This window comes from Andrena cerasifolii, chromosome 2 (assembly GCF_050908995.1).
Source record: "Andrena cerasifolii isolate SP2316 chromosome 2, iyAndCera1_principal, whole genome shotgun sequence".
NCBI lineage: Eukaryota > Metazoa > Arthropoda > Insecta > Hymenoptera > Andrenidae > Andrena > Andrena cerasifolii.
Window position 1 is genome coordinate 18453456 of NC_135119.1, and position 23371 is coordinate 18476826.

The 23371-nt window shown below is 34.7% G+C and overlaps 5 protein-coding genes and 1 long non-coding RNA gene across 9 annotated transcripts; 3 read left to right on the top strand and 3 right to left on the bottom strand.

Moving 5' to 3' along the window:
- Window positions 1–979: 979 nt before the first annotated feature.
- LOC143366259 (uncharacterized) lies at window positions 980–7800 on the bottom strand. Of its 3 annotated transcripts, none has more exons than XM_076807166.1 (10): window positions 7644–7800; window positions 5882–5988; window positions 5499–5718; window positions 4976–5275; window positions 4376–4572; window positions 3973–4128; window positions 3096–3384; window positions 2900–3028; window positions 2583–2826; window positions 980–1038 (listed from the first exon to the last, which is right to left on the bottom strand). In XM_076807166.1, exons 2-10 carry the CDS (start codon window positions 5950–5952, stop codon window positions 995–997), a joined length of 1650 nt encoding a protein of 549 aa, XP_076663281.1. In that variant the 5' UTR covers window positions 5953–5988; window positions 7644–7800; the 3' UTR covers window positions 980–994. The 3 variants fall into 3 exon arrangements, with proteins under 3 accessions (XP_076663281.1, XP_076663282.1, XP_076663280.1); XM_076807167.1 differs by lacking the exon at window positions 980–1038 and adding an exon at window positions 1100–2471; XM_076807165.1 differs by lacking the exon at window positions 980–1038 and having other exon boundaries at window positions 1100–2826.
- Window positions 5716–6480, top strand: LOC143366263 (uncharacterized). Its single transcript, XR_013084709.1, has 2 exons — window positions 5716–6187; window positions 6370–6480. It is a non-coding gene; the product is annotated as an uncharacterized LOC143366263 (long non-coding RNA).
- A 1018-nt stretch (window positions 7801–8818) lies between the features above and the next one.
- Window positions 8819–10830, top strand: LOC143366188 (chromobox protein homolog 5). The gene is made up of 4 exons (XM_076807033.1): window positions 8819–8966; window positions 9370–9481; window positions 9555–9789; window positions 9849–10830. Exons 2-4 carry the CDS (start codon window positions 9386–9388, stop codon window positions 10073–10075), a joined length of 558 nt encoding a protein of 185 aa, XP_076663148.1. The 5' UTR covers window positions 8819–8966; window positions 9370–9385; the 3' UTR covers window positions 10076–10830.
- A 267-nt stretch (window positions 10831–11097) lies between these two features.
- Noc1 (Nucleolar complex protein 1) lies at window positions 11098–14992 on the bottom strand. The gene is made up of 5 exons (XM_076807025.1): window positions 14840–14992; window positions 12923–14035; window positions 12237–12852; window positions 11732–12145; window positions 11098–11655 (listed from the first exon to the last, which is right to left on the bottom strand). Exons 2-5 carry the CDS (start codon window positions 14033–14035, stop codon window positions 11126–11128), a joined length of 2673 nt encoding a protein of 890 aa, XP_076663140.1. The 5' UTR covers window positions 14840–14992; the 3' UTR covers window positions 11098–11125.
- Window positions 14993–15138: 146 nt separating this feature from the next.
- Mybbp1a (MYB binding protein 1a) lies at window positions 15139–19855 on the bottom strand. Its single transcript, XM_076807024.1, has 10 exons — window positions 19636–19855; window positions 19326–19523; window positions 18853–19251; window positions 18188–18774; window positions 17986–18098; window positions 17368–17891; window positions 16650–17300; window positions 16326–16574; window positions 15804–16231; window positions 15139–15726 (listed from the first exon to the last, which is right to left on the bottom strand). Exons 1-10 carry the CDS (start codon window positions 19810–19812, stop codon window positions 15306–15308), a joined length of 3747 nt encoding a protein of 1248 aa, XP_076663139.1. The 5' UTR covers window positions 19813–19855; the 3' UTR covers window positions 15139–15305.
- Window positions 19856–20103: 248 nt separating this feature from the next.
- On the top strand, window positions 20104–23246 carry Eif4h1 (eukaryotic translation initiation factor 4H1). 2 transcript variants are annotated; one of them, XM_076807028.1, is made up of 5 exons: window positions 20104–20410; window positions 21070–21239; window positions 21336–21577; window positions 21731–21958; window positions 22041–23246. In XM_076807028.1, the coding sequence occupies exons 1-5, from the start codon at window positions 20375–20377 to the stop codon at window positions 22181–22183; spliced, it is 819 nt and encodes a 272-aa protein (XP_076663143.1). In that variant the 5' UTR covers window positions 20104–20374; the 3' UTR covers window positions 22184–23246. The 2 variants fall into 2 exon arrangements, with proteins under 2 accessions (XP_076663143.1, XP_076663142.1); XM_076807027.1 differs by having other exon boundaries at window positions 20106–20410; window positions 21728–21958.
- Window positions 23247–23371: the final 125 nt, after the last annotated feature.

The window sequence follows — 23371 nt, forward strand, 5'->3', positions numbered from 1 at the left end:
GATAAAACAACATATTACACAATATTGAAAACAGTAAATGAAGCTACAAATGAAAAAGTAGTAAGTTGAAAGCAAATTAGTTTATTTTTATCTACACCAATCAATTAAAAAATTATCGTTGATTTAGACGTAAATTATGAGTATACCAAAAAAGTTGACGATACAGCAAAAGTAGGTAGGATGCATAAAAATATACTTATATATATTTATATGGCTGCATAAAATAATTTTCCGAAGAACAACGTTCCAAAATTTAATTTTAGTATTATTTGAAATTTTCTTTATAACAATTTTGTTAATTTAATATGCATACATTATATTTTCGCATGATATATAGATAGAAATTTTGAACCTTCTCTGTCTATATAAGGTAATTTAATATTTGGGATATAAATATAAACATCAAGTTTAAGAAAAAGATGAGCCAAGTACATGCATATAATATTTATCTGTAAAATGAAGAAATAACATGGTAATTATTTCTCTTAAATATATACATATAACTAATGCATGTATACATATACATATATAAGTTGAAGTGATAGGAGCATACACAAAATTATGTTTCCACATTTATTATAAAAAAATTAGGATTTTAAATTACATACATGGAATACTGTAGATGCACTAAGATACGAGCAATGGAAAAGTAAATTATTTATTTAACTGCAAATAATGAAACAGGGTTAATATATATATATAAATTTTTAAATTAAGTGAAAATCCCGGTTAAATGAATTAGTACTTTCGCAGATTCTAAAGTTTTGTATACGAAGATAGTTAATGTCTTTTTAATTATTTCTTTGCAAATGTAACTGCTACTACTTATTTCACTAGGTCTATCTTTGATGTACATCAAAACCCACGCCAAGTTTTTTTTACATTACTGTTTGTTTTATCTCTAAAACATTTATAATCAGAATGGATGAGTATGTATATATAATTACTTTTCTTTGGTGCATAGGTTCCTTCAGTTAGCCAAATCTCTTCAAAACTATGAACTTCTGCCTCTTGAAAAATTTACCTTAGGCGAAGAAGCTTAAAAACAGATTATTAGATTATGTGCCATTACATGCTAATTGAATTATAATCTCAAATATACGTTTTATTAATATATATACTTTATTGATTCATTTGAACTAGCATAGGTAATAGCGTCGATTTGGCAAATATGAAACAGATGTTACTTAACAACATTGTTGTTACAAAGTTGAAAAATCTTATTAGCATTATTACTATTACATCAATGTAACTCTTCATGTTTGAATATATATTTATAAAAACAGTTATTCTTTAAAAGTCTCTGTAAAAGTGGTCTCTAATAACAGTTGCCTTAGAATACCATCTTAAAAATTATGTTCTTTTAATCTCATTAGCTTTTTATAGATACGATAATAACAATAAATCTTTATGTACTTATATGCAACTTATTAAAATATTGCACTTATGTATTTAAATTGTTACTCTACTTTATATGAGATAATATTGGTCTTGGAATATGAATTACATACTTTCATATCGTATATCAAGTGGCAGCCATTAATATGTAATTTAGACATGGAAACGCTGTAATCGCATTATATTATATCGAACCAATACATACGTCCTCGTTACGATTAACGAGATCGTGTTGTAAAAATTTGCACAATGCGTCAGTATAATATTGTAATAAGCTATACATTTTTTATATATAAAGCATTTTATCCGTAACAGATATTATAATCATTACTATGTATGAAAATATATATTGACATTGCTTTGAGAATAATAGTATCGTAGACTTACAATTTAATATTCTACACGCTTCCTTTCATATTCTCGCTTCCAATCAGAGTTTAATATAGCTAATTTCAACATTCTTTAGTATGGAGATATATTCATCCAAACTTATTACATTTTAATAACTGACATTTCTAGTAACACTTTTATTATAGCTTCCGTGGGACTTATTTGAATTTTTCTGTAGACGAAGAGAGCAATTCTGGATCAATATATTAAACGCAGTTTAAAACATATGTGTATACGATGATATTAAAATATTGTGATGTAATCAATATGTCGATGAAGATCGGTTCATTCGATATTTCTGTAATTGCATATGTTCTTTATCCTTAAACGAGTAATTAAAATAAAATACTTTGAAGAAAAGTTTATATTATAGTTATATGTACTGTGGTGACTGTTAGTGTACGTTTATGTACTAGTGTACAGTAGTCATTGCTTTATTTTATTTTCACAGCTAAAACAAATATTCTTTTTAAACAGCGTTTAAAGCGTCGCTATACTTTGGACTAAAGGTAATTTGTGACGAAATTATTTATCATTAGACAACAATACAGCAAAATAATAGAGAGACAAAGATTAAGAAATAATAATCGATATAAAAAAGTTATGTTATCTCCGTATGTTATGGTCGCTAAAGTATGGATAACATAATGTCAGAGTATTCTCGTATTACATTAAAGTTTTGCCTACAAATTCCAATTAAAAGTAGATTAGTTTTACAAAATAATATACAGAAGTATACATTCAGTTGATTTGTGGATTTAAAATGTGATTAACAAGTTTTGGTAAAGTCTTACCATTTGCTTTATTATTATTAGGCTCGTTGAATTCTTGATAATTTTCGGGTATCGGATGTGGTCCCGGAGTTCTTAAATCGTTTGCTTTGTCTTGAACTTCTTTAAACGAGGCTTTAATATTATCTAATGCAGTGCCTAATCCTGTTTTAATCTGATTAAATTCGTGTGTCACCAGCGAGAGCCGGCCCAAAAGATAATTCAAGTTTTCGTCCACTTCTGTCATGCGTTTCGTTATTTCGCTCACCTGCATACATAAATATTTATTGTACTATGTCGAATGCGCTGCGTTCCCCAATTCGCATTCAATCCTTACGTACCTTAGTTTCCATTCCACCCATAGTGGAAGTTGTACCATTAACATATTCCTCATTCTGCTTGTGTAACTTATCCAATGCTTTCGCACTTTCTGTCATTTGCTGATACATAACATTTATTTGTCGCCACACCTGTCACGAAACAAGAGATTTTTGGAGAAGATTGATTTTATAAAGAGAATTCACATTTGATTGCTACCTGATTCATTTCTTGTTCCATTTTAGTGGTCAAGTTTGCCAGAGCACCGTTCTGATTGTCCATAATATCATTCGATATACCATCGAATCTTTGATTAAGAGTATTATTGATATTTACGCCTTGCGCTTTCACCAAATCCCCTACTTCCAAAAGAATTTGGTGCACTCCGTATTCTACTCTTTTTTTAGTATCCAAAACGTGATCAGCCATGGAGACCATTACAGATTGACCCTTTTCAAGATGATGTAATTCTTGATTTACATGCTCAGCATTATTTGCCAAATCCATTCTAAAATTTCGTAAAATACTCGATAAGGTAGTGACATTAATTCTTTTCATTTTTTTAACAATGCATCCGTTGCTTTCAAAGTGTTTAATATTTTAGAAATGTAGCTATAAAACAAATAATTGTTTAATAAATATTACATTCTATCGTACAGTAGCGGACGAAAGAAAGTTTTTTTTTTAGAAGGTAGAAGGATTAGCTTGCTAAGTGACGTGTTTCGCCGTTTTGAAAAAAAATCAATTGGTCGGTATAGCAAATGAAATAGTAAAAGTCCTTTTTTTAAACTTTTTTTGTGAGCCTGTAATGAAAATTCAAAAAACCCGTTTCCAGATTGAAGTAAGTTGTATTCATGCCTAAAATTTCATGAAAATCGGTTAACGTTGCTCTGAGCTATAAACGCTTAAAGACCGCAGAATTCGTGAATTTCCCGATGCTTTCGTCTTCGGCTTTTTCGTGTACTTAACGTAATTTTTTTATTTTTTTTAAGTTTTTTATGGATAGAAATATTATAGACTAATTTTAATTTTAGGAACAACTTGAATTTGAAATATTATTTGTTGTCAAGAATACTCAAATGTATAGTAATATTACCTAAGAGCTCCTATTGTCTCTTTCGTATCATTTTTAGCCTCCATCAATTTATCATCAATATCATTGATTCCTTTGGTAACAATATCCTTTAAGTTATGTTTAGCTTCTTGTAAGCGTGTTTGGGTCTCATTATGTAGGGTTTGCAACTCGCTAATCCTAATAATAAAATTTAATGTATATCCACATTTTGTTTTCAAATAATTAATGTCTGAATTTTCATTCCATACTTTATAAAAGAATCATCTCTTATAACAATGGTAGTAAAAATGAAGAACCTTTAAGTAATAAGTATTACATTTTACTCTTTAAAGAGCTTTCTGTTTCTGTAATATTTATTACTTATAATAGGTATTACATGTTCGTTTAATTTATGTAAACTTTAATAAAAATAATATCAACATACCTTGGTAAATTTTTAATCTGATCAGAAGTATCTTCTAATAGTTTCTGAATGGGATGCAGGGCTTCTACGTAATGTTCCATATTAGAAGCAAAATTAAATTGAGGCTCGTTTAATATCTTTTTAATATTCTGTGATTGTTCCCTGACTTTTTCCAATGAAATCTCAAGGTCGCTAATTCTTGAACCAATATCCTGGATCTACGGAACATTCAGTTTCAACATGTTTCTTAACATATGATGTATGTATAATAGGGCGGAGCGATACGAAATAGGTGAAAATTTAAATTTGAATTTTCAGTTGGCCTGGGTGCAGGATAGTTGTCTTTTGATTAATCGAACACAACTGTAAAAAAAATATTCATGTTTGCAGGTTCCTTTTTCTCTTAAAAATGTAAAAAATAAGATTCACATTGTGAATTTTTACATTTTTAAGAGAAAAAGGAACCTGCAAACATGAATATTTTTCCAAAATAAGATTCACATTGTGAATTTTTACATTTTTAAGAGAAAAAGGAACCTGCAAACATGAATATCTTTCCTCATTTTTTTTACAATTTTCGCCTATTTAGTATCGCTCTGCCCTAATGTATAAGTTTCTTACCTCTGCTAATAATGCTTGTATCGTCCCTGATTGAACAGTTGTGGTTTCCTTTAATTTGATCGCTTCTGTTTTCAACGCTGCCTCTGCTTTCGAAATTCTGTCCATCAACAGTAATTCTGTGTCATTCAATTTTGAGAAAATAAGAGAGACGTTCTCAGCAAGGGGTGACAGAACGTCTGGTCGATTGTTTACTTCGGAAACTTTGTTTTCGATATCTGTAAGCCATCCCTCCAAACGGCTTTCCAAATCTTCCAAAGTATCGACAGTCTTTTGCATTTGTATTCTTTCTCGCTCGTCTCTCTAAACGAAATAAGAACTTTCTATGAAGTATTATAACGGTATATATGTATGAAAATCGGACTCCTCTGAACATTGAAAAATGAAATTTGAGATTGAAAGATCATTATAAATCTGTTAACGTGTAATTATATAATTTTCGTTTACATAAGAAATTGTACTTGCATGCTTCAAATCATTCTCCACTGTTCTGCTTGTTGAAATACTCTATTAATTAATAAAATACCTGGGAAATTAATTGCTCAACTCCAGTGACTCTTTCGTCAAGTTTTGTCAACTTAAATTTTATCTCGTCAATTGGTAATACGCGTTTCGTCAACAGCGCCAGTGACTTTTTCAGCTGTTCTCCCAATTGGCGCTCTCGTGCCTCGTGCCTCTCTAATTTATCGGTATTTTCACGCATCATATGCACCAAACTTAACATTGCATCTTTAATATCTTCGTGTCTAAGAAGGAATTTTTTCTTGTAATAAAGATATCAAATAAAAATCCAGGAGTATAAATATAATAATCGTGCAATACAGTTTTATGAAATATTTTCAATTAAAAATCTGGTTTATATCATTGGTATTCAAGTTGTAAGAATGAAATGGTGAATATAAAACTTACGTAATCTCTCTAGCACTACCAAGATTTGTGACACAAAGTAAATGTAAAACCAGTATCAAGATACACTTCATTTTTTAGTTATACTCGCTAATTGCAGGGAGAAATATCTGAAATAGGGGAGACATTAATTTTATCCCACAGCACTGATGTAACTATCAGTTGTAGCAGAACTACATCACCGTTGAAACTATCAATGTAGATGCTGTGTCTCTATAAATGAGTCAAATGCCTTGTTTGATTAATTAATTGAATATGCTGTTACTGAGATAAGAAGCAAAGAGGTCATTACTGATGACTCTTTGATGGGTAAGACCGTCTTTGTGAATAAATTACAGCCTTTATAATCAATGAACACAGACATTGTATTTGAATAATTACATATTAATGGAAGCGTAAATATAATTCAAAATAATCAACACGGCTGGATATATAATAATAACAATATTACAATGTTTTTCATTTCGAATTTTGCGTGTGTGCGTACGAAGGGGAAGAGGAAGGAAGCAGATGGAGAAGAGGCAGAGGGAGAACGACGTGAAGTTTCCTCATTTCTTTATACGTGCGAGTAAGAGTTTAAATCAATCACAGAAGATATTGTATGTTGATTTTCTATTATCTATTTTTCTTACAGCGTTAAATTAAATAAAATATGCAACGGTAATCTCAACATCAGTTTTCATTTTCAAATAAAAATACTGAACATACTCGGCTTTTCACTGCCGTACGTCACAAAGAGAGTTCAAATTTTAGCTATTTATAGATCTACAGATGCACACCAAGTACCATTTGATGGAGCCATATGGTCCATTTTAAACCATCTGTTTCGAGTGCAACGCATTCTTTTTTTGTATCGTATAAACAAACTTGAGTACATCACTGCTGGCATTCCAAGTAAAATCCACATTTTGGGTTGCTTAAATAGAGCACAGGAAACTTATCAATTGTTATTTTAATTACTATCCAGACTATGATTAATTGAATTTGTAACTAAAAGTTGAACTTAATACTCAATTTGCATTAGCAATTAGTTTCAAATTACAGTATTCTAGTAAATGGTATTGAAGAAATTTATAATTTAAATAGGCATATAATTATTTAGGTCACATTCATATTAAATAAATATTAAACTTCGTTCTATTTGCTCTACTTGCAGCAACAAATAAGTAAATAATGCTTCATTTACGTATAGTTATTGTAATGGAATTTTTTAGAAATATGTACTTATTTTGCTATCTTTATTCTTTAATAACACTATAATTAGATAAGATTAATTATTTACAGCTCTAACAATTGTGAAAATCCTGCAGGTAGCTAAATGTTTATAAATATTAAAAGTGATATTCATTTGAGAAGAGGAATGTATTTAATGCAGTTATATCATTTTGTGTCATTATAATTACTAATAATACACATCAACCACCATTTTAAAATAAAAAATCAAAACTTAACAATTGAAAACAGTACACTTCTTTTCATATTTTAACAATCTGTATCAGCAGCATCAGATTTATAACTGCTAAAATTCAATTGCAAGTAATAACAATAAACAGTAAACTATAGAGGTCAAACATTAACTCAATAGCATACAATTCTCCAAATACATTAAAAAAAATGAGTGAAAAAACCGATGTCTGTTAACAGTATACGAATCTTCGAGAATAATGGCATTACAGGGAGGCAATAAAGAAGAGGAAGTATGATGTTAATGAAAAGAAGTACTACAGAATCAATTTTGAAAATATATAGTACTAATTCTACTTACACAAATAATAATCGTATTCTATTTCTTTGTGTGAAAACGGAAGATGCTCTTATAACGACCCTTATCCTTATTCGTACAGCGAAGAACTGATTCCCGTATCAACAGCTAAATCCACATTTGGATTTTTAAAAAACCGAACTGAAAGTATGTCCTATTATGTGGCGACACGAAGTGGTCATTTTTGGTACTAAATATGATGCATGACCGTAATGGCGTATGAATGAACATTTACAGAGCGCTTAAATTTTGGCTTCTTTTAATAAGATGACATTATATTTATTTGTTAAATAGATTTCAATTATATTCTACAAAATATTTAGTTCAATTTAAATTTGATAAATATGCAATGTAAGCTCATAAGCTCTCTGCACATTGGGCTCAAAGGATTGTGACCGTTCGAGATTCGATTTTGGGATAACTTACCATGGTTGGCCTTTTTTCATCGTTAATATTCTACAGTATTTCATGGACATGGCAAAGAGGAGATATAATAAGAGGCGTCACTCCGGGCGGAACCTTTGAAGTCCTTACTTGACCTTGGCAATTAAATTGGTTGTTTATTCGAGCGGGATATTCAAATCGACTAAATGTACCTTACCGCAATTTGCTGATTATTGCCGAAGTTTACCGTGGTTTACCGATCATTGCCGAATGGGCATTTAAATTGGTTGTCTAGTGATTTCCCTAGTTTATGTCTGTCCTTGTCGAGTGACGCCTCTTATTATATCTTGTTGCGGGGCCGTTGGGAATTCTGACTGTTTGAGGGAATTTGAATGTGGTCCGGTGTCCATGGAACCCAAAAGGATTCTGCTCGCGAATCGTGCGAAGTTGATTGAACAAGACAATTTGTAACGAATTATTGAATATTAACCAGAACTATTAAGAAACGAACAAAGATATTTAAAGATTGATCAAAAGTTGAGCTTTATTATAACACGTCCGTGCTTTTACAACATCCGAGATGAATTGCGAGGCGAAGAAACAGGCTTCTTTGTACGTTCGTTCCTCTTTCTAAAATTAATACATTGTTTTCGAGCGATAAGGAAGGAGGCGAAGACTAATTTCAAATGTAATAAACTTCATCCTTAACTTTTTAAAGTTCGAACTTCGCACTTTAAGAGCTTGCGCTAAACGCCGCTAGAGCGAGAATCGCAACTCGCAACAATCTCCTCTTTGACACAGTCTTGTCTGTCTTATGTTGGCCAGCTTGCTATTTTTCGCGGCAATACGGTAATGAGACGCCTGGAGACGCCAAAGCGCCAGAAAGCCCGCCGCGTCGTTCTTGTATGCGTCGTCGCGTGATATTGTATAGCTGTCGTCTAAGTAAGTACCGCAATTATAAGTCAATCATAACGAGATATTCGCAAATGTGGTGATAATGAACCTTAGTATAAATTGTTATCGTTTCCTATCGAACCTCCATGCAAATCCAACGAATAAAGTTTTTAACTGCTTCCCGGCTGGCGTACCGCCATTTTGCATCGTGTTCGTTTCTCTTTACATCTTCGAAACTTCAAATGCGTAGAATCATTTAGTGTGCAATTATCTTACATTACAGTAACTCTCCATTTGGCGAATCTCTTCTTCTTCAAGCGTGCTACTTTAGCTCGACCAGTTATTTCAATCAGCAGCCAATTCTTTCTATATTTCAAATGAATTTTTTTTTGCATTCTCTGTGTATATTTTATCATTACGTTCTTTGTTACAACGTGAGACGTGCTTGCAGTATTATTTAAACTAAGATGAGCAAAGGCAAGGAACCGTCGCCTGCTGACGCCGAAGGAGAGGAAGAATTCAGTGTCGAGAAAGTGTTGGATAGGAGAGTGAATAAAGGAAAGGTATACAAATTATGCGTTATAATTCGAGCAACAGTTTTCGTTGACCCTCTATTCAATAATGTATCCTATTTAGGTCGAATATTTCCTGAAGTGGAAAGGATATTCTAACGATGAAAATACCTGGGAACCAGAAGAGAATCTCGATTGTCCAGATTTAATCGCACAGTTCGAAGAACAGCGTAAGAAGAAGGAAGCCGCCGCAACTGGTAAACGACACGAAGATAAAGAACAAAAGAAGCGAAAGAGTTCAAGTACGCCAACCCCTACCCAAGCCAAGAAAAAATCGACCGAAGAAAAGAAACTCGAAGGTAACTACCGTCGCGTAAGCTTAATTCGATTGTGCGTAACGTGCTTCTATTTTATCCAGGCTTCGACAGAAATCTAGAACCAGAACGGATTATCGGCGCAACGGACTCCAGCGGGGAGCTGATGTTTTTGATGAAATGGAAGGGAACAGACGACGCGGACCTAGTGCCTGCTCGAATCGCTAATGAGAAATGTCCACAGATCGTGATAAAGTTCTATGAAGAACGATTGACGTGGCATAGTCCTACCCATGATGATGAAAGTTCATCGAAAGCTGATCCAGAGTAGCGTCCAGCCTTCCGGTATACATACACAGCACGCTTTCGAATTTGTCGCATATAACAAAATCTAGCGTGCACAAAGTGGAAGATTTGAAGATTTATCGATCATTGCACTGGTAATGATAACGTGGTCATAAATGTTCTTTTTTACAACAAATGGCAAACTGTATTTGAAGAAATAGGCAGTCCTATTACTTAAGTGTGTCGTTAGCAAAAGAAGAATGTACTCTTATAATGTACTTTCATAATAATGTGCACTTACAACTTCTTTTGCAACTGTTACTTGTTTTCTTTTCTATATATGAGGATTAATGCAAAGTGTTTCTAATAACTTCAATGTCCACCGCTAATTTTTTAAAAATAAGAGAATCCGGAAATCAGGTACAAATATAGTTCTCAACATGTGTTTTCTAAGTAAGCAGTATCTATACTTGGAATGTAACGTATCCTTAATATAGTGTTTCTGCTAATTTTGTTATTCATGTATTTTGCAATTGGCGACCTCAGAAAACCTTTTTGACATTCAGTAATTGAATATGAATAATATGCTAATTACTCCAGTTGCCAAAGAAATTGCAAAACAGATTACTACTTTATTTAAATAGAACACGACAATGTACAGTACGTACGAAAATATAAGCGAGAATCATCTACTGATAATCTTCAAATTGTAAACATCTTTTTAATAATTGTAAAAATGCCTTTACGTAAGATAACATGTGTTGAAGCAAATAAATTTGTTTCTACAATTTTTTAATGAAACTGATTTCGTGTAGTTGATAAATTGAGAATGTTAAAATCAGCTGGTAGTAATTAAGGATTGTTTCTTAGCAACACGATTTAGTATCAAGACGAGACTTTTTTACCACTTTCAGTAATGGTTACACTTAAAGGAAACAGATCTGTTAGTATGTAAGTAATTATAAGTGTATGTGCCGTTTATTACTTGATATGAAGTTTCGATTAAAGTAACTAATTCCATTCTTTATAGTTTATGAAACGCCCTTAATCGTTTATACGTGTACACAATTTTCTTTAGAAATCTTTTATTGTGCGATTAACGTTTAATCTTTTTTACATTTCTCTTGAAAACTTTGGAACCTTTCCGCTTGTTTCTATTTAACGAGCCCCGAAGCTTATCATGTCGCTTCACTTCCCAATCTATTTGCTTAGAACTGGCACCATCTACAGTGCTAAACATATCTGTACCACCGTGTTTACTTTTTTGTCTACCGTGTTGCTCAAGCATTTCTGCGAATTTTTCTGCCGAGACAAATATGTTACTGTCAATTCCCTTTGAACTTTTACTTTTTCTACTCTTTCCTTGATCTTTCTCCTTCATCCGTTTGTTCTTCGTGTTTGGGTTGATGTCATCAAACACGTCTTCGTTATCACTGTTATCGTTGAATTCTATTTCGCTCATATCGTCATCAAAATCTAAGTCAACGTCGCTCAAATCTTGCAATTCGTCATCCATGTCATCATTCTCATCTAACTCTGCTTCTGACCCGTCGACATCATCAAAATCGTCGCTCCCTTCGCTCTTAACACTATCATCTTCTAGATCTTCGTCTTCTTCCTCAGTGTCTGCAATAAGTGTAATAAGGCATACATTAATAGTAATTACTTTGTTTAAAAAGAAAGAAAAAAACTGTCGGCGTACCTTTCTTCTTCGTTTTCCTAGCTTGAATATCAGCCGCAATATCTAAATCCTCAAAGTCTTTACCATCTGTCAGTCTGTCTAACATGTCGTCAAACTCTTCGCTATTAACACTTTCTACATCGTCATCTTCTGTCTTAGAGTCATACTTAAAATCTTTCCTCTTCTTCAAGTACCGGTATAAGAACAATTCATCGACTGGGATACGTTCTTCTTTCTCGTTAAGATACGAAGCGCTGTCTACTGGAATGCACCTAATACCTTTAGGCGTATACCCTGCACGTTGTGCCAAAGGATCATTCTTCTTCTGCACCTTCTTATCCTCCAATTTTTTGGGGTTTTTGAAAACGTAGCGATCCAGGAAACGCATGAGGGATAAATCTTCTAACGGATCCCCGGTATAATCAATTGGTTTCCCTGTGCAAGCAAAAGCAGTGGGTTTTACATGCTGTAAAATATATTTAATATTCAAATTCAATTTCTGTAATAATAGCATAATTCAATATACCTTCGAGAATGGTATTTGCAAATAATGCAACACTTGGATGATAGTGTTTAGATAACGTTATCAATTCCGTACTTAAACCCTTAGTTACTCCCGCATAGAGGGGATTACGGAAAAACGGATTGTATTCTTTTCGTTCATTTGATACAAGAATTGTATCCTCTTTAGCTTCAGCCTTAATTTCCTCATTTACACTGGGCTCAGATGTAACATTTGTCAATACAATGGAGTCTTCTACAGTCGCATTAAGTTTCTCACCTACATCAATGTTATCCGAGGTCAACGAGCTATCTATAGTTTCAGGATCTTCATCGTCTCCAATTTTAATAAAAGTCTCAGGGTTCAGTAATACGTTCTTCAACTCTTTATGCGTGCGCAAAATCTTTGATACTACATATAAAGTTGCGCACGCCATATTTGCGGGAAAATACAATGCAATTTCTAAGCTTCGCTTAATAAATGCGTATAAACGTGGTATTTTATTATCCCGTTTAAGAACTCTGAACAACAAATTAAGAAAGAGCGCACGTTTATTCACGACTCCAATTTGTGGATCTAGTAGCTTTCGATAAAAAGTAGAATAGAATCTGTTTGATTGAATCTCATCTTCTCCTGTGACCTATACAAATAAGACGAAGGTAAAACATAAAAATAATTTATAACAAACAGTACAACGTTTAGCTACTCACTTGGTATAATAAGTTGAGCGCATTTAAAGAAACATTGAAAGATCCAATGTGTACAACTTTGTACACAGAATCTATGTGATCGTTCAGTATATTCGAATCCAGTTTCGCAAATGGATAAGCTCTATTTACACCAGTTAAAATCGCTGCCATCATTCTGCTATCAGGCTCTCCCTTTTTTAAACACGCTTTAAAAAAGGCAAAGTAAACTTCGATAAGGGTAGAAGCAATATCTTCATCGTCCTTGCTCAAAAGAAACTGAGTCAATAAACAAATCGCGTAGTACTGGGCGCGTTGTGCCACATTTTTCCTAAACAATAACTTTTCGATCTCTCGCAGTATCACGAGTTTCATGTTCGGATGCTCGTGCAATAACTTGTTCAAACAAAATATAACTTTCGATCCCACTTTAGTGCTCGGATCTCCTATTTTATTTACAATCAACTCTAATAGTTTATGTTCCTGTTCAGCATTTCCTATTAACAGATCTGTCATTACCGATATCGCTGCTTCACGATTCGAATCCACTGTGTCCGACGCGATAGTAGCCAAAGACATAACGAAACGTTCGTACAGCTCGCGCAACTGGTCTTCGAAATACCAGTGCGCCATTAATTTTCTCCTCGCCGCGTCAGTTTTAACTAACGTGTCCGCGGAATCAGCTTTGCTGATTTGATTTAAATCTTGCTCTTCGAATTTGAGTAATATAAAATTGGGGTGAAGCAGATCGATTAGAAAAAGATCGCTTAAAGACTTTATTATCATATTGCTTTGATTGTGTTTCGCTATTCGTACTTGATTTATCAGCATTGTAAGCTTGGCTAAATTATATTTAGGACTGTCTTGCGCTAATACGATAGCAGCTGCTACTTTATCCGAGGTAGTGCCCTGTGTCAATGCTGTTTTCAACCATGCTGTCTCCGAATCACGAGATTTTGACTCTTTCAATTCATAAACCTTAGTTTCAGCATCTAAGTATCTTTTGGCTTCAGCTTTTAAAGCTAATACTTCTGCTTCAGATTTACTATGTTTACATGGCTCTTCTCCTTTAGGATACTCTTCGTGCCACTTCGAATTGCCACCATCGGCGGTCTTCTCTTTAGGTCCTTTCCTCATCTTCGAAAAAATATTAACTCCCATATAGATACTTATTGATAAATTGTTCTTGAATAAAGTGACCAGACGTCCCGCATTGTGCAGGACAGTCCCACATTTGAACCCTTTGTCCCCCATTAAAACGTGTCCCGCAAAGTATCCCACATTGGACATGTACCCAATAAACAAACTGACCGCAATATGCCAGCAAATTAGCAACAGATTCCAGTTGATCCTGCGTCAGATTCAGGGCCTACTATGTCCGCATTTAACAATGGTTCTGTGGTCAGATCCTGATGTCAGGATCTGACAGCAGATTTGCGGCAGATACTGAGCAGGTCCTGCTGACTATCTGCCCCCAAATCGCGTTGCACAGAATCTGATCGATTTCTGTCATTAATTTGTATCAGCAGACCCTGCCGCCAATCTGCTCGCAGGTTAAGACAGTACAATCTGTTGGCTTTCTGCTGTCAGTCTGCTTTCATCATCGAATATAACGAATCCTGTATCAAATCTGTAGTCTTTCTGTCACAAACATTTGTACTCAGGTGTTGAGCAAAATCTGCAAAACGGATGTGGCTGACTGGGGTAACCTTTTACATTTTCGCAGTGGCAAAAAGTTACTGTTTTCTCTACTTTTTTTGTTGTGAAAAAAGAAATATTTTTAATTTCGTTTCAATTTTTAATATATTGGAAATGCTTTAATAAACTACGGAAATGATCTCACGGATCTGTTAACCCTTTTTTTTTACTTGCTTGTCCCGCATTGGAACAGAAAATATCGGGTCACTTTATTCTTGGAGTAACTTAAGTGTATTTACTTACCTCGTGGTTAACCTTAATAACATGGATATATTTACAATTTTTCAATTACGATACAATGTAAAATAGCGTGAAAAGAATTGTGATTTTCTAACAATAACAATATATTTGTTATTGAAATTGAACCATTAATATTTTCTTACATTAAAAATAAAATTTACGGATAATCTCGGGTAAAGGAGTTAAAGGACGCACTGCTGTTGACTTTCGTTAAATTCGCGCCCTCTATGGTTCTTCAACCAAAATGTTTTACATCAGAGTTAGGATTAGATATATAGAATAATATAATTGAAATACAAAAATATATGGAAAATTGATTTATTAATATATGTCATTAGGAACTGATGTTACAGTTTTATGTATATATTTAAAAGCTGTACAAACTTTTTGATACATATTTTTAGAAATGCATATACAAAAATAACAATCATTTATGACCATGTTAAATTCAATGAATTTGTTACAAGTATCAGGCGATTTGCGTACTCTTTCTTTTTTTCGATTTCCCACCGTCTGATGCATGTTTAAGCGTTCTTTTCTGCGAAGAATTAAGACTAGTCTGTTCAGTTTGCGAGTCTCCATTCTGGAGTGGTTCAGTTTCACTCTGCTGGTCGTTCAAAGCAAAAGAACTGAAATTAAATGCTTCAAAACCTTCCGACATCGCTTTCTCCCGTAACATTCGTGCCTCCTTTTTTAGTAATTGCTTATCCTTTTGTTTACTCTTACTTTTCTTCTTTTTCTTCAATTCACTTTTCTTCGATGGAGAACTATCTGTATCACTGTGAGTATCTCCATTTTCTTGCGTAACGTCAGCTTCTTCTATATTGTTCGTCACATCTATTGCTTCTCCGTTTATTTTATTATGCTCGTTTTTAACCGTTTTCGTAGATCTAAGAAAGCCAACAGTTTAATTTCGCAACGTGATAATGTTCAAGTGCTTTTAAAAATTGTATTATTTGCTACTTACATATTAGGAGGAATTCCAATTTGTACTGCTAATCTGTTATATGCTACTTTTGTGTCTTTCGCAAACGATACGTGAGTTTTATATGTTACTAGTACATTCCCAACATCTTTCCAGTTCCATGCCGGTGGCAAGTGATGGATATAAACGCCTCGTAATAACGTCAAGAGGAGGGCAACGTATCTTTGCTTAACTTCTTTTCCTATCGGGTTACCGTTGCTTGCAACAGGTTGCTCATTTTCGTCTTTGCACGGCAATTCTCGAAAAGTACTTATGGTATTTTTACACAACTTCTTTTCCATTTTCATCCTTATGTCAGAATGCTGTGTATCTAAGTGGACCAACCGGCCGTTGTTGTAAAAGATGGTTAAAAATTCCAGCGCATAGCCTCGACGAAAAGACCTTATAGTATTATCGAAAGCGAAGTCTACCTACAGTAAACGAATGTCGATTATTTAAAAATGCATTCCTAATATGAGAGTCGAATTTTTCTCTTACAGAAATAACGAAATTAAAAATGAGTACCAGTAATGGAGCTAATTTCCAGTTACCCTCCCACTGCAATTGAAAGAGGTATTTGAACAACAAAGGTGACAGTACGCAGTCCCTTCTCTTAAAAAAGGCAGTTAAACTTTCTCCATAAATTTCCACTACGGAATCGGTAGATACATTAGCTTGTTGTGCACACCTTACAAGGAATGTGCAACACTCTGCCAGTTTATCACACATCTCGTGATAAACCGACGTGGTTCGTTCTCCTTTCTCTATTAAAGCCTTAAACGGTATAAATTGGTGAGTTATGCATTAAATATAAAACATCACGCGTATTTTAGAATCACTTATAAGTACCTTTAATATTACTGTCAACAGATTTTCATCGACGTTCTCTGTGTCCTTGAACTTCTTTACTGCCGACAGCTTTTTTAAACAGGATCGAACTCGATCTTGGAGAGGTTTCTGATGAGGATCCTTTATGCAGTATTGCAGTAACGTGAAAAGAGGAAGCACCATATCAAGGGCAACTGCCATCGACGGCCCACATTCTAAGTATGTCTCTAATAAATCTATCACTCGAATTCTAAAGTGCGTTAGAGCTTGCGCCGATTTCTCTTGCCTTTTTGATCGAGTCTGGCGATTTTCCCGAAGAATTCTAAATGCAGCTGCTAATGATTCGTCTAAGCGCTTCCCTTCCTGCTCCTCAATGTCGTCGACATTTATGTCGTCGTCATCAGTTTGAATGGAAGCATCACCTAAAGCTTGACGCACCGCCATTCGTAATCGATCGGTTACTGTTTCATCTTCGTCTTCGTTCGGTGATTCTTCATTCGAATCAGAATCATTAACGTCTGAACTCTCCACCTCGTCATTCACTGTTTCATTATCTTCACTGTCGCTCTCGTTATCATCCTCGCTGTCGGCGTTTGAATCTGTGTCTGGCGAGTCTTCGTCAAGCTCGTCTTTCGTTACAAGTGGCCCTTTTCCACTTCGTATATCCAACACCTACAAGCAACAACTCTGGAGTTCCAATGTTTCTTAATTCTACATAAATAGGATAATATTTACATACTGCTAAAATGTGATGTACAGCTGTGGGTGTCACATACGTGCATATATGTGGAAAAACACATCCGACCAACGACCGCAATAAATGACTATTTTTAGAGTAGAAAGACAGTAGTAAATCCACTACTACTTCCACCCATTCCGGTTCATCTTCATCTTTCTTCTTCATTCCTGCTTTAGATTTCTTAGATTTTTTTACTAGCCTTTCGTAACAACTTTGAAGCTCATTGATAGCCATAACCGCCATCTGTGGGTCTGAGAACAATTGTAAGCCCATGTGTAAATTCATCGTATGAAATACTGGCACAGCTTCTCCCTTCTTTGAATTGCTCTCCAACTTTTCGATTAAACATATCACACTTTCCCAAGCTGTCTTGGCTTCGTCGGTTAATGAATTTCGTAATTTCAAAGATCTATTTTTCAGATGAGTATCTAAGTAATGCACTAATTCGCTCAATATATTTCGTAGATCAGTCAGCTTTGGTAGCTTGTGATCCAGTGCATGATAAAATGTTTCCTTAAATTGCGCTGTGAGGAAAGGAAAATACAATTTAGCAAAATAAGTAAATATATATAAGCGTATAAAATGTACCGAATTTAAACGAGGGAACATAATATTTACGAGCTAAATCTACTCCGACGTTTGACATTTCACATAGCCCATGAGTAAATAAGAATTTCAATTGCTCTAATCTCCATTCGTGATCCGTAAAAGTTGTAGGATGTCCCATTAATCTAGCAAAGTATAAATAACAGATTAAGAAAGTATGCTCAGTTATACATAAGATGAAATGCAAGCGTGCATTTTTTCAAGCATTGAGTACCTTGTTAATAAGTGAGCAGCATAGATCCTTTCAGCATTCGTCCAGAACGATTCTGTCTTTGCGTTCGGTTTCTCCTTGGGCATGGTATTTTCAATAATATCTCTGTATATTTTCGACACCTTTTTAATACCTTCTAAACTCAAATTTCCTGTGACAATTTGAATTACCTTTGTACCTGTCTTCTTCTCTATCATTAAATCACCTGGATATAATATTAATTTCTTTAACACAGCGATCTGTGTTTTCACCTTTGTATCATTGCTACTCGTAGTCGATACTAGCAGATTTAAGACTTCTTTGAACGCAAGAAGTACTTCATCTTTGTCGCGTCTTTTATTGCCAGAAAACTTTCTTAACATGTATCGCATGTAGTTCGGAGAGAGAAACGACGGGAGTACAACTTCATCTATAGCATTCGATAATATGAATTTGAGAATTTTTACAGCCAAGAGTTCATCATTTTTCGATGGCTTTGCAAATTTCTGATCTATATGTGCCCAAAACTCGGTGATAAGTTCAGGCGACGTTAAGTTCTCGCAGAATAATTTAAACACTGGATGATGACACGATACAACTCTGGGCAAATCCTGAACATTGATAATATACAAGTTAAAGAATTTTTACTTCATCGCGCGATGTTTTATTCGGACGAACTTCCAACATACCAGTAGCACCTTCACTATACTCTTCATAGATTCTTTGGTGATAACTTCGTCTGTACCAAAATGCTTTCTCGAAAATTCCTGATTTACAAGGGATGGACATTTGTCTCTTATTACCAACAGGGCGTAAAACGTATCCAAGGTTTGCTCCGACCATGGTTTGCCAAATTCTTTTTCAACAATTGGCCAAACCAATTTCTTTATAATTTTCGCGTCGATTTGATTTACGAATTCGACAAGAAATGAAAAAGAAATAAATGACAAATAACTACGTTGTTTACCAGCATTGATAAGATCTTGTATAACTTGCTGCTGTTTCTCAACGATACTTTTGGATAGTACTTTAGATCTTATTAATGCTCCGTACAGTAAAATACGTCCCATATAAATGTCAGCTTTTTCCTAGAATAACATTAATAATTAAGATACACATGCGGCGTTACACACTATTGTGAAATAAAATTTTGTTCCCTTACACCCTTGCTATTACTGTTCACTGGGTGTAACTCGTCGTTCATTACAGACAGAAGCTTTTCTATTGGCATTTCAGGATACATAACTAAAAAAACTGTCAATGTTGTGTAAAATCCTATCCTAGAAGACGTTTGCGACGAGCCTAAACTTCGAACAAGTCTCCTTATCGCATATTTGAATTCTTTACTATCATCCTGTTCCTAAAACATTATCATTTCCGAATAGTTCATTTATAAAAGAAACGCTATTAACATACTTCGCGCTTTATAAAAATGTATCAGTTTTGAGGTTATCTATAAATAAAACACTCACCGAACTCTGTGGAAGCAAACACTTTAACAGAGCGATTCCACCGTCTATCCTGTGAGATTCCGTTTCATTTCTAAGCTTTGTAAAGTGATCAAGAATCGTACAATCCATTTTGTTCGTTTCCATTGCTTTTAAGTCATTTGAAACAGCCTCTACCATGTGCACGCCTTCGCCTGCCATCTTGCCTTGTTTTAACTAATAACTACGCTAATCCGACGAGCCACCCCGATTAAAAATATGGCACTAAGACAAACGAACGATCTAGCGTATTAATAATATTTAGTAATAATTATTTAAATGGAACAAATAATGAATAGAATGTGAAATCAGGAGTGCCCGCCTGCATTTTTGTATCTCACATTTGATTGTTAATCGTTTTCTTTATGAAACTATACGAATTTGTGCGCAATTTTCGAATTAACGTCAGCAAAATATTTTAGTAACACTAATACGATATGATCGCAAAACTAGCAGCTTAGTTCCCAAATGGGCGTCGTCGTAACGCAAGCGTTCGAAGATTTATGATTAAAAGACAGCAATAATTGTTATGCCATTCGAGCTGGAAGCACCGAAGCGTTCGACTAACATTAAGTGCAATCGAAATTCATTGATAGGATCTAGTAGTTCGGTGTAGTTACGCGCAGTTTCGTTATTTGAAATTCTTTCATGGTTAGGAAAGTGCCATCTTGAACATAGTGGCTCGCTCGACCCGCGCGGTCCCGGTCAGTTTCGTGCATCCAATATGGCTGGTCGAAGTAGTTACGATGATCCAAGGCAAGTATTGGCAGCAATTTCCCCCGTGTACAGCAGTCATTGAAGTTTTCGAAAATAGTGCAGCGATGGTATTTAATCGGTGCACCGAATCGACAAAGAAACCCCCTTTTTCCTCGACAATCTTACGATTTTAAGGTTAAGTGAGTTTCGATCAGAGTGCAGTGCAGCACCTTGCAGATATGGTGCCTCCGACACGCGGCTTTATTTTGGCCGGCCAAATATCGGGCCACGTTACTCGTGGCACCACTCTCGGAAGCATTACTTTATGCAATGCATACCACCTGTCTGCTTAAAAACATTGTTCCACGGGGCGCGCAATTATAATCGAGTCAGTATTATTTTCCGAGAATTCATGTGTAGAAAATTGTTGTCCACACTAGTGTCAGAATCGTGGATTTTTAGGCCTCGTTGCAATTATTTATTTTACGTACGAACGTACCCGCATAGGGAATTGTTTGATTGAGAAATTATTAACCCCTATTTGTATGTTAATGCCGAACTGTTTAATATTCTTGATACCCTTCGTTTAGATAAGTGTAAATGATACCGTTTGAAACCTGCACGATTACTTATGTAGAATATACTTGGACAGAAGCAATTCTTCATCTCGTATTATTTATTCGTGCGTTCTAATAAAATGTACTTTGATGTTTGTACAGAGAGTATGGAGGCGGATATCGCAATAGTGGCAAGAAGCCATTACCAACTGAAGCACCTTATATCGCTTACGTGGGAAATTTGCCAAATGGAGTTGTTCAAGGAGATGTTGATAAAATCTTTCAAAATCTTAATGTTAAAAAAATCAGATTGGTCAAAGATAAAGAAACTGATAGGTACGTGCAATTGAAACTCGCTTATCATGGTATACAATAGCACACATTATCATTTATAAACTTTTCAACCATGTTAACGATTTTTCCTTTTTGTAGGTTTAAGGGCTTTTGCTACGTGGAATTCGAGGATTTGGCGGACTTGCTATCAGCATTGGAAATGGATGGAACAATACAAGTAGAGAGAAGTCTCATTAAAATAGATGTAGCGGAAGGAAAGAGAAACGATAGAGGAGGTGGTTTCGACAGGAGAGGTCGTGGTGGTGGTGGCGCTGGCGGTGGCAGCGGAGGCTTCAGAGGGAGAGACGGTGGTGGCCGTGGTGGATACGGCGATGATTTCGGTAGGGAACCTATGTTTTCAAGCAGGCGTTATGCTTCGCATAACGCGATCGTATAATTTAACCTCGACGTTCAAAGTTAATATGAATTATAATTATTCAGTTATTTATAAGATACTAAAAATTTGAAATCAATGCGATGGTAATGTGCAGGAGGAGGAGGCGGCGGCGGCTTCAGTGATAGAAATCAACAGGGCGGCAAGCAGGGAGGTGGTAGTACATGGGAGGTGAGAGGTGGTAATCGAGGCAGTTATAATCAGCTTAATGAAGAGGCAGGGGGTGGGAGTCGAGAGTGGATGCGTAACGCACCACCACCGTCGAGACCACCTTACGCTGATCGAAAACCATTTCAGGAGGAAGTGTTCAATAAAGAGACACCTCCAGGTCTGTTTATACGCGTGAATGTTTTATTCAGAACGATTATTTGAAAAGTTACGGATAAATTATTTCGTTGTTGTTGGAACAGACACAACTGGAAGGAAACGTTTGGTGCTAGCGCCAAGAACAATTCAAGCTCCTGTAAACGCAATGGCTGAATCAAGTAAAACGAGTTCAATATACGGTGGTGCAAAACCTCGAGAGGAGAACCTTAAAACTGATGAGAAGTGAAAGCATTATCATAATATTATAGTTCCGGATCCCATAAATTCCGGGAGAAGGAACATCATCCCCCCCCATCCCTCCCCGCAAGGAACAACAATTTTGGAAACCAATGCGAGATTCCTTAATTACCTCAAATACAGTGGGGTGAATCTCGACAGAGATGTAATGAAATTACAATAATTTTTATTTACCCCTAATGGGGAGTCTTCCCCACGAATACATAACGACAAAAGGTGACTTAATGAGATTCTTCAGTTCCACACATTTGGCATTTTTTAACTAAGAATAAAATTTTCTTGTCTAATGCCCTCTCTATTTAATGCATGCTCCGATAGTGTTGGCATTTATATATATATATATATATAAATATTATATATAAATGAGTGAATATATATATATATATATATATGTATGTATATGTAAATCATGATTGTTGAGACGATACAGAAAGTACATTTTTAATATTCATGTCAATTTCATGTTGGGTGTTGTAATCAATTTGTAACAATATTGGGGGTATGTGTACAAAACTATTAAAAATATATACTGTCATCGCGGCGTGTATTTGAACCCGTGCAAGGTGAATATTACAATTGTACTCTAGAATGATCCCAGTTTTAAAGAGTACAAAACACTTGTCCCGTTATCATTTCCTTCCTTAATAACTTTTTTATGTTTCACTTGGATACCAATCATTGTATGTACTTGTTAAAATGACTCGTGAATGATTGTTTAACATTTAGAGTCCCGTTTCATTACGAAAGGATTAAACAATTATTTACGCGCTTGTGACATAGCAATAACAGACAATTACGAGAAATAGAGAAATTCGAGCAACTGGAGAAAAAATTTATACATCACAGAATGGTATGAGGATAACGTGCCGCCGTTATGCAACAATATTGTGTAACGAATTAATTACCTATGCTAGTAATAAATATCGATCGTTTGAAGGAAGTATCGATGGTTATGAGATAATAAAAGAAAACTCGAGATAACGACAAATATTATGTAAGACTATGCTTGTATATGATATTATTTCCTGAATAAAGTAGCCGTTTGCCTCGTATTCGTGTAATGATAATCATTAGGAATTTTTATAAGGGGATAATACGTCAAGCTTACGTGTGATTTGAATTGTCAACTACATGTAACACTCAAAAATATATATATAAATATATATATATATAATCT

Bases quoted from the DNA above. Each gene is read 5' to 3' on its own strand.
- LOC143366259 (XM_076807165.1), bottom strand. From the start codon at position 5,952: ATGAAGTGTATCTTGATACTGGTTTTACATTTACTTTGTGTCACAAAT. The intron at 5,276-5,498 runs GTATTTTATTAA...TATTTCGTTTAG, and splicing joins TTGAGCAATTAATTTCCCAG to AGAGACGAGCGAGAAAGAAT. The intron at 4,573-4,975 runs GTAAGAAACTTA...AATGTTCCGTAG, and splicing joins TACAAGCATTATTAGCAGAG to ATCCAGGATATTGGTTCAAG.
- LOC143366188 (XM_076807033.1), top strand. From the start codon at position 9,386: ATGAGCAAAGGCAAGGAACCGTCGCCTGCTGACGCCGAAGGAGAGGAA. The intron at 9,482-9,554 runs GTATACAAATTA...TATCCTATTTAG, and splicing joins GGAGAGTGAATAAAGGAAAG to GTCGAATATTTCCTGAAGTG. The intron at 9,790-9,848 runs GTAACTACCGTC...TATTTTATCCAG, and splicing joins CGAAGAAAAGAAACTCGAAG to GCTTCGACAGAAATCTAGAA.
- Noc1 (XM_076807025.1), bottom strand. From the start codon at position 14,035: ATGAGGAAAGGACCTAAAGAGAAGACCGCCGATGGTGGCAATTCGAAG. The intron at 12,853-12,922 runs GTGAGTAGCTAA...TTATTTGTATAG, and splicing joins CGCTCAACTTATTATACCAA to GTCACAGGAGAAGATGAGAT. The intron at 12,146-12,236 runs GTATATTGAATT...TTGCTTGCACAG, and splicing joins TGCAAATACCATTCTCGAAG to GGAAACCAATTGATTATACC.
- Mybbp1a (XM_076807024.1), bottom strand. From the start codon at position 19,812: ATGGCAGGCGAAGGCGTGCACATGGTAGAGGCTGTTTCAAATGACTTA. The intron at 16,575-16,649 runs GTACTTATAAGT...ATACCGTTTAAG, and splicing joins TGTTGACAGTAATATTAAAG to GCTTTAATAGAGAAAGGAGA. The intron at 15,727-15,803 runs GTAAGTAGCAAA...TGGCTTTCTTAG, and splicing joins ATTGGAATTCCTCCTAATAT to ATCTACGAAAACGGTTAAAA.
- Eif4h1 (XM_076807027.1), top strand. From the start codon at position 20,375: ATGGCTGGTCGAAGTAGTTACGATGATCCAAGGCAA. The intron at 20,411-21,069 runs GTATTGGCAGCA...TTGTACAGAGAG, and splicing joins GTTACGATGATCCAAGGCAA to TATGGAGGCGGATATCGCAA. The intron at 21,959-22,040 runs GTCTGTTTATAC...TTGTTGGAACAG, and splicing joins CAATAAAGAGACACCTCCAG to ACACAACTGGAAGGAAACGT.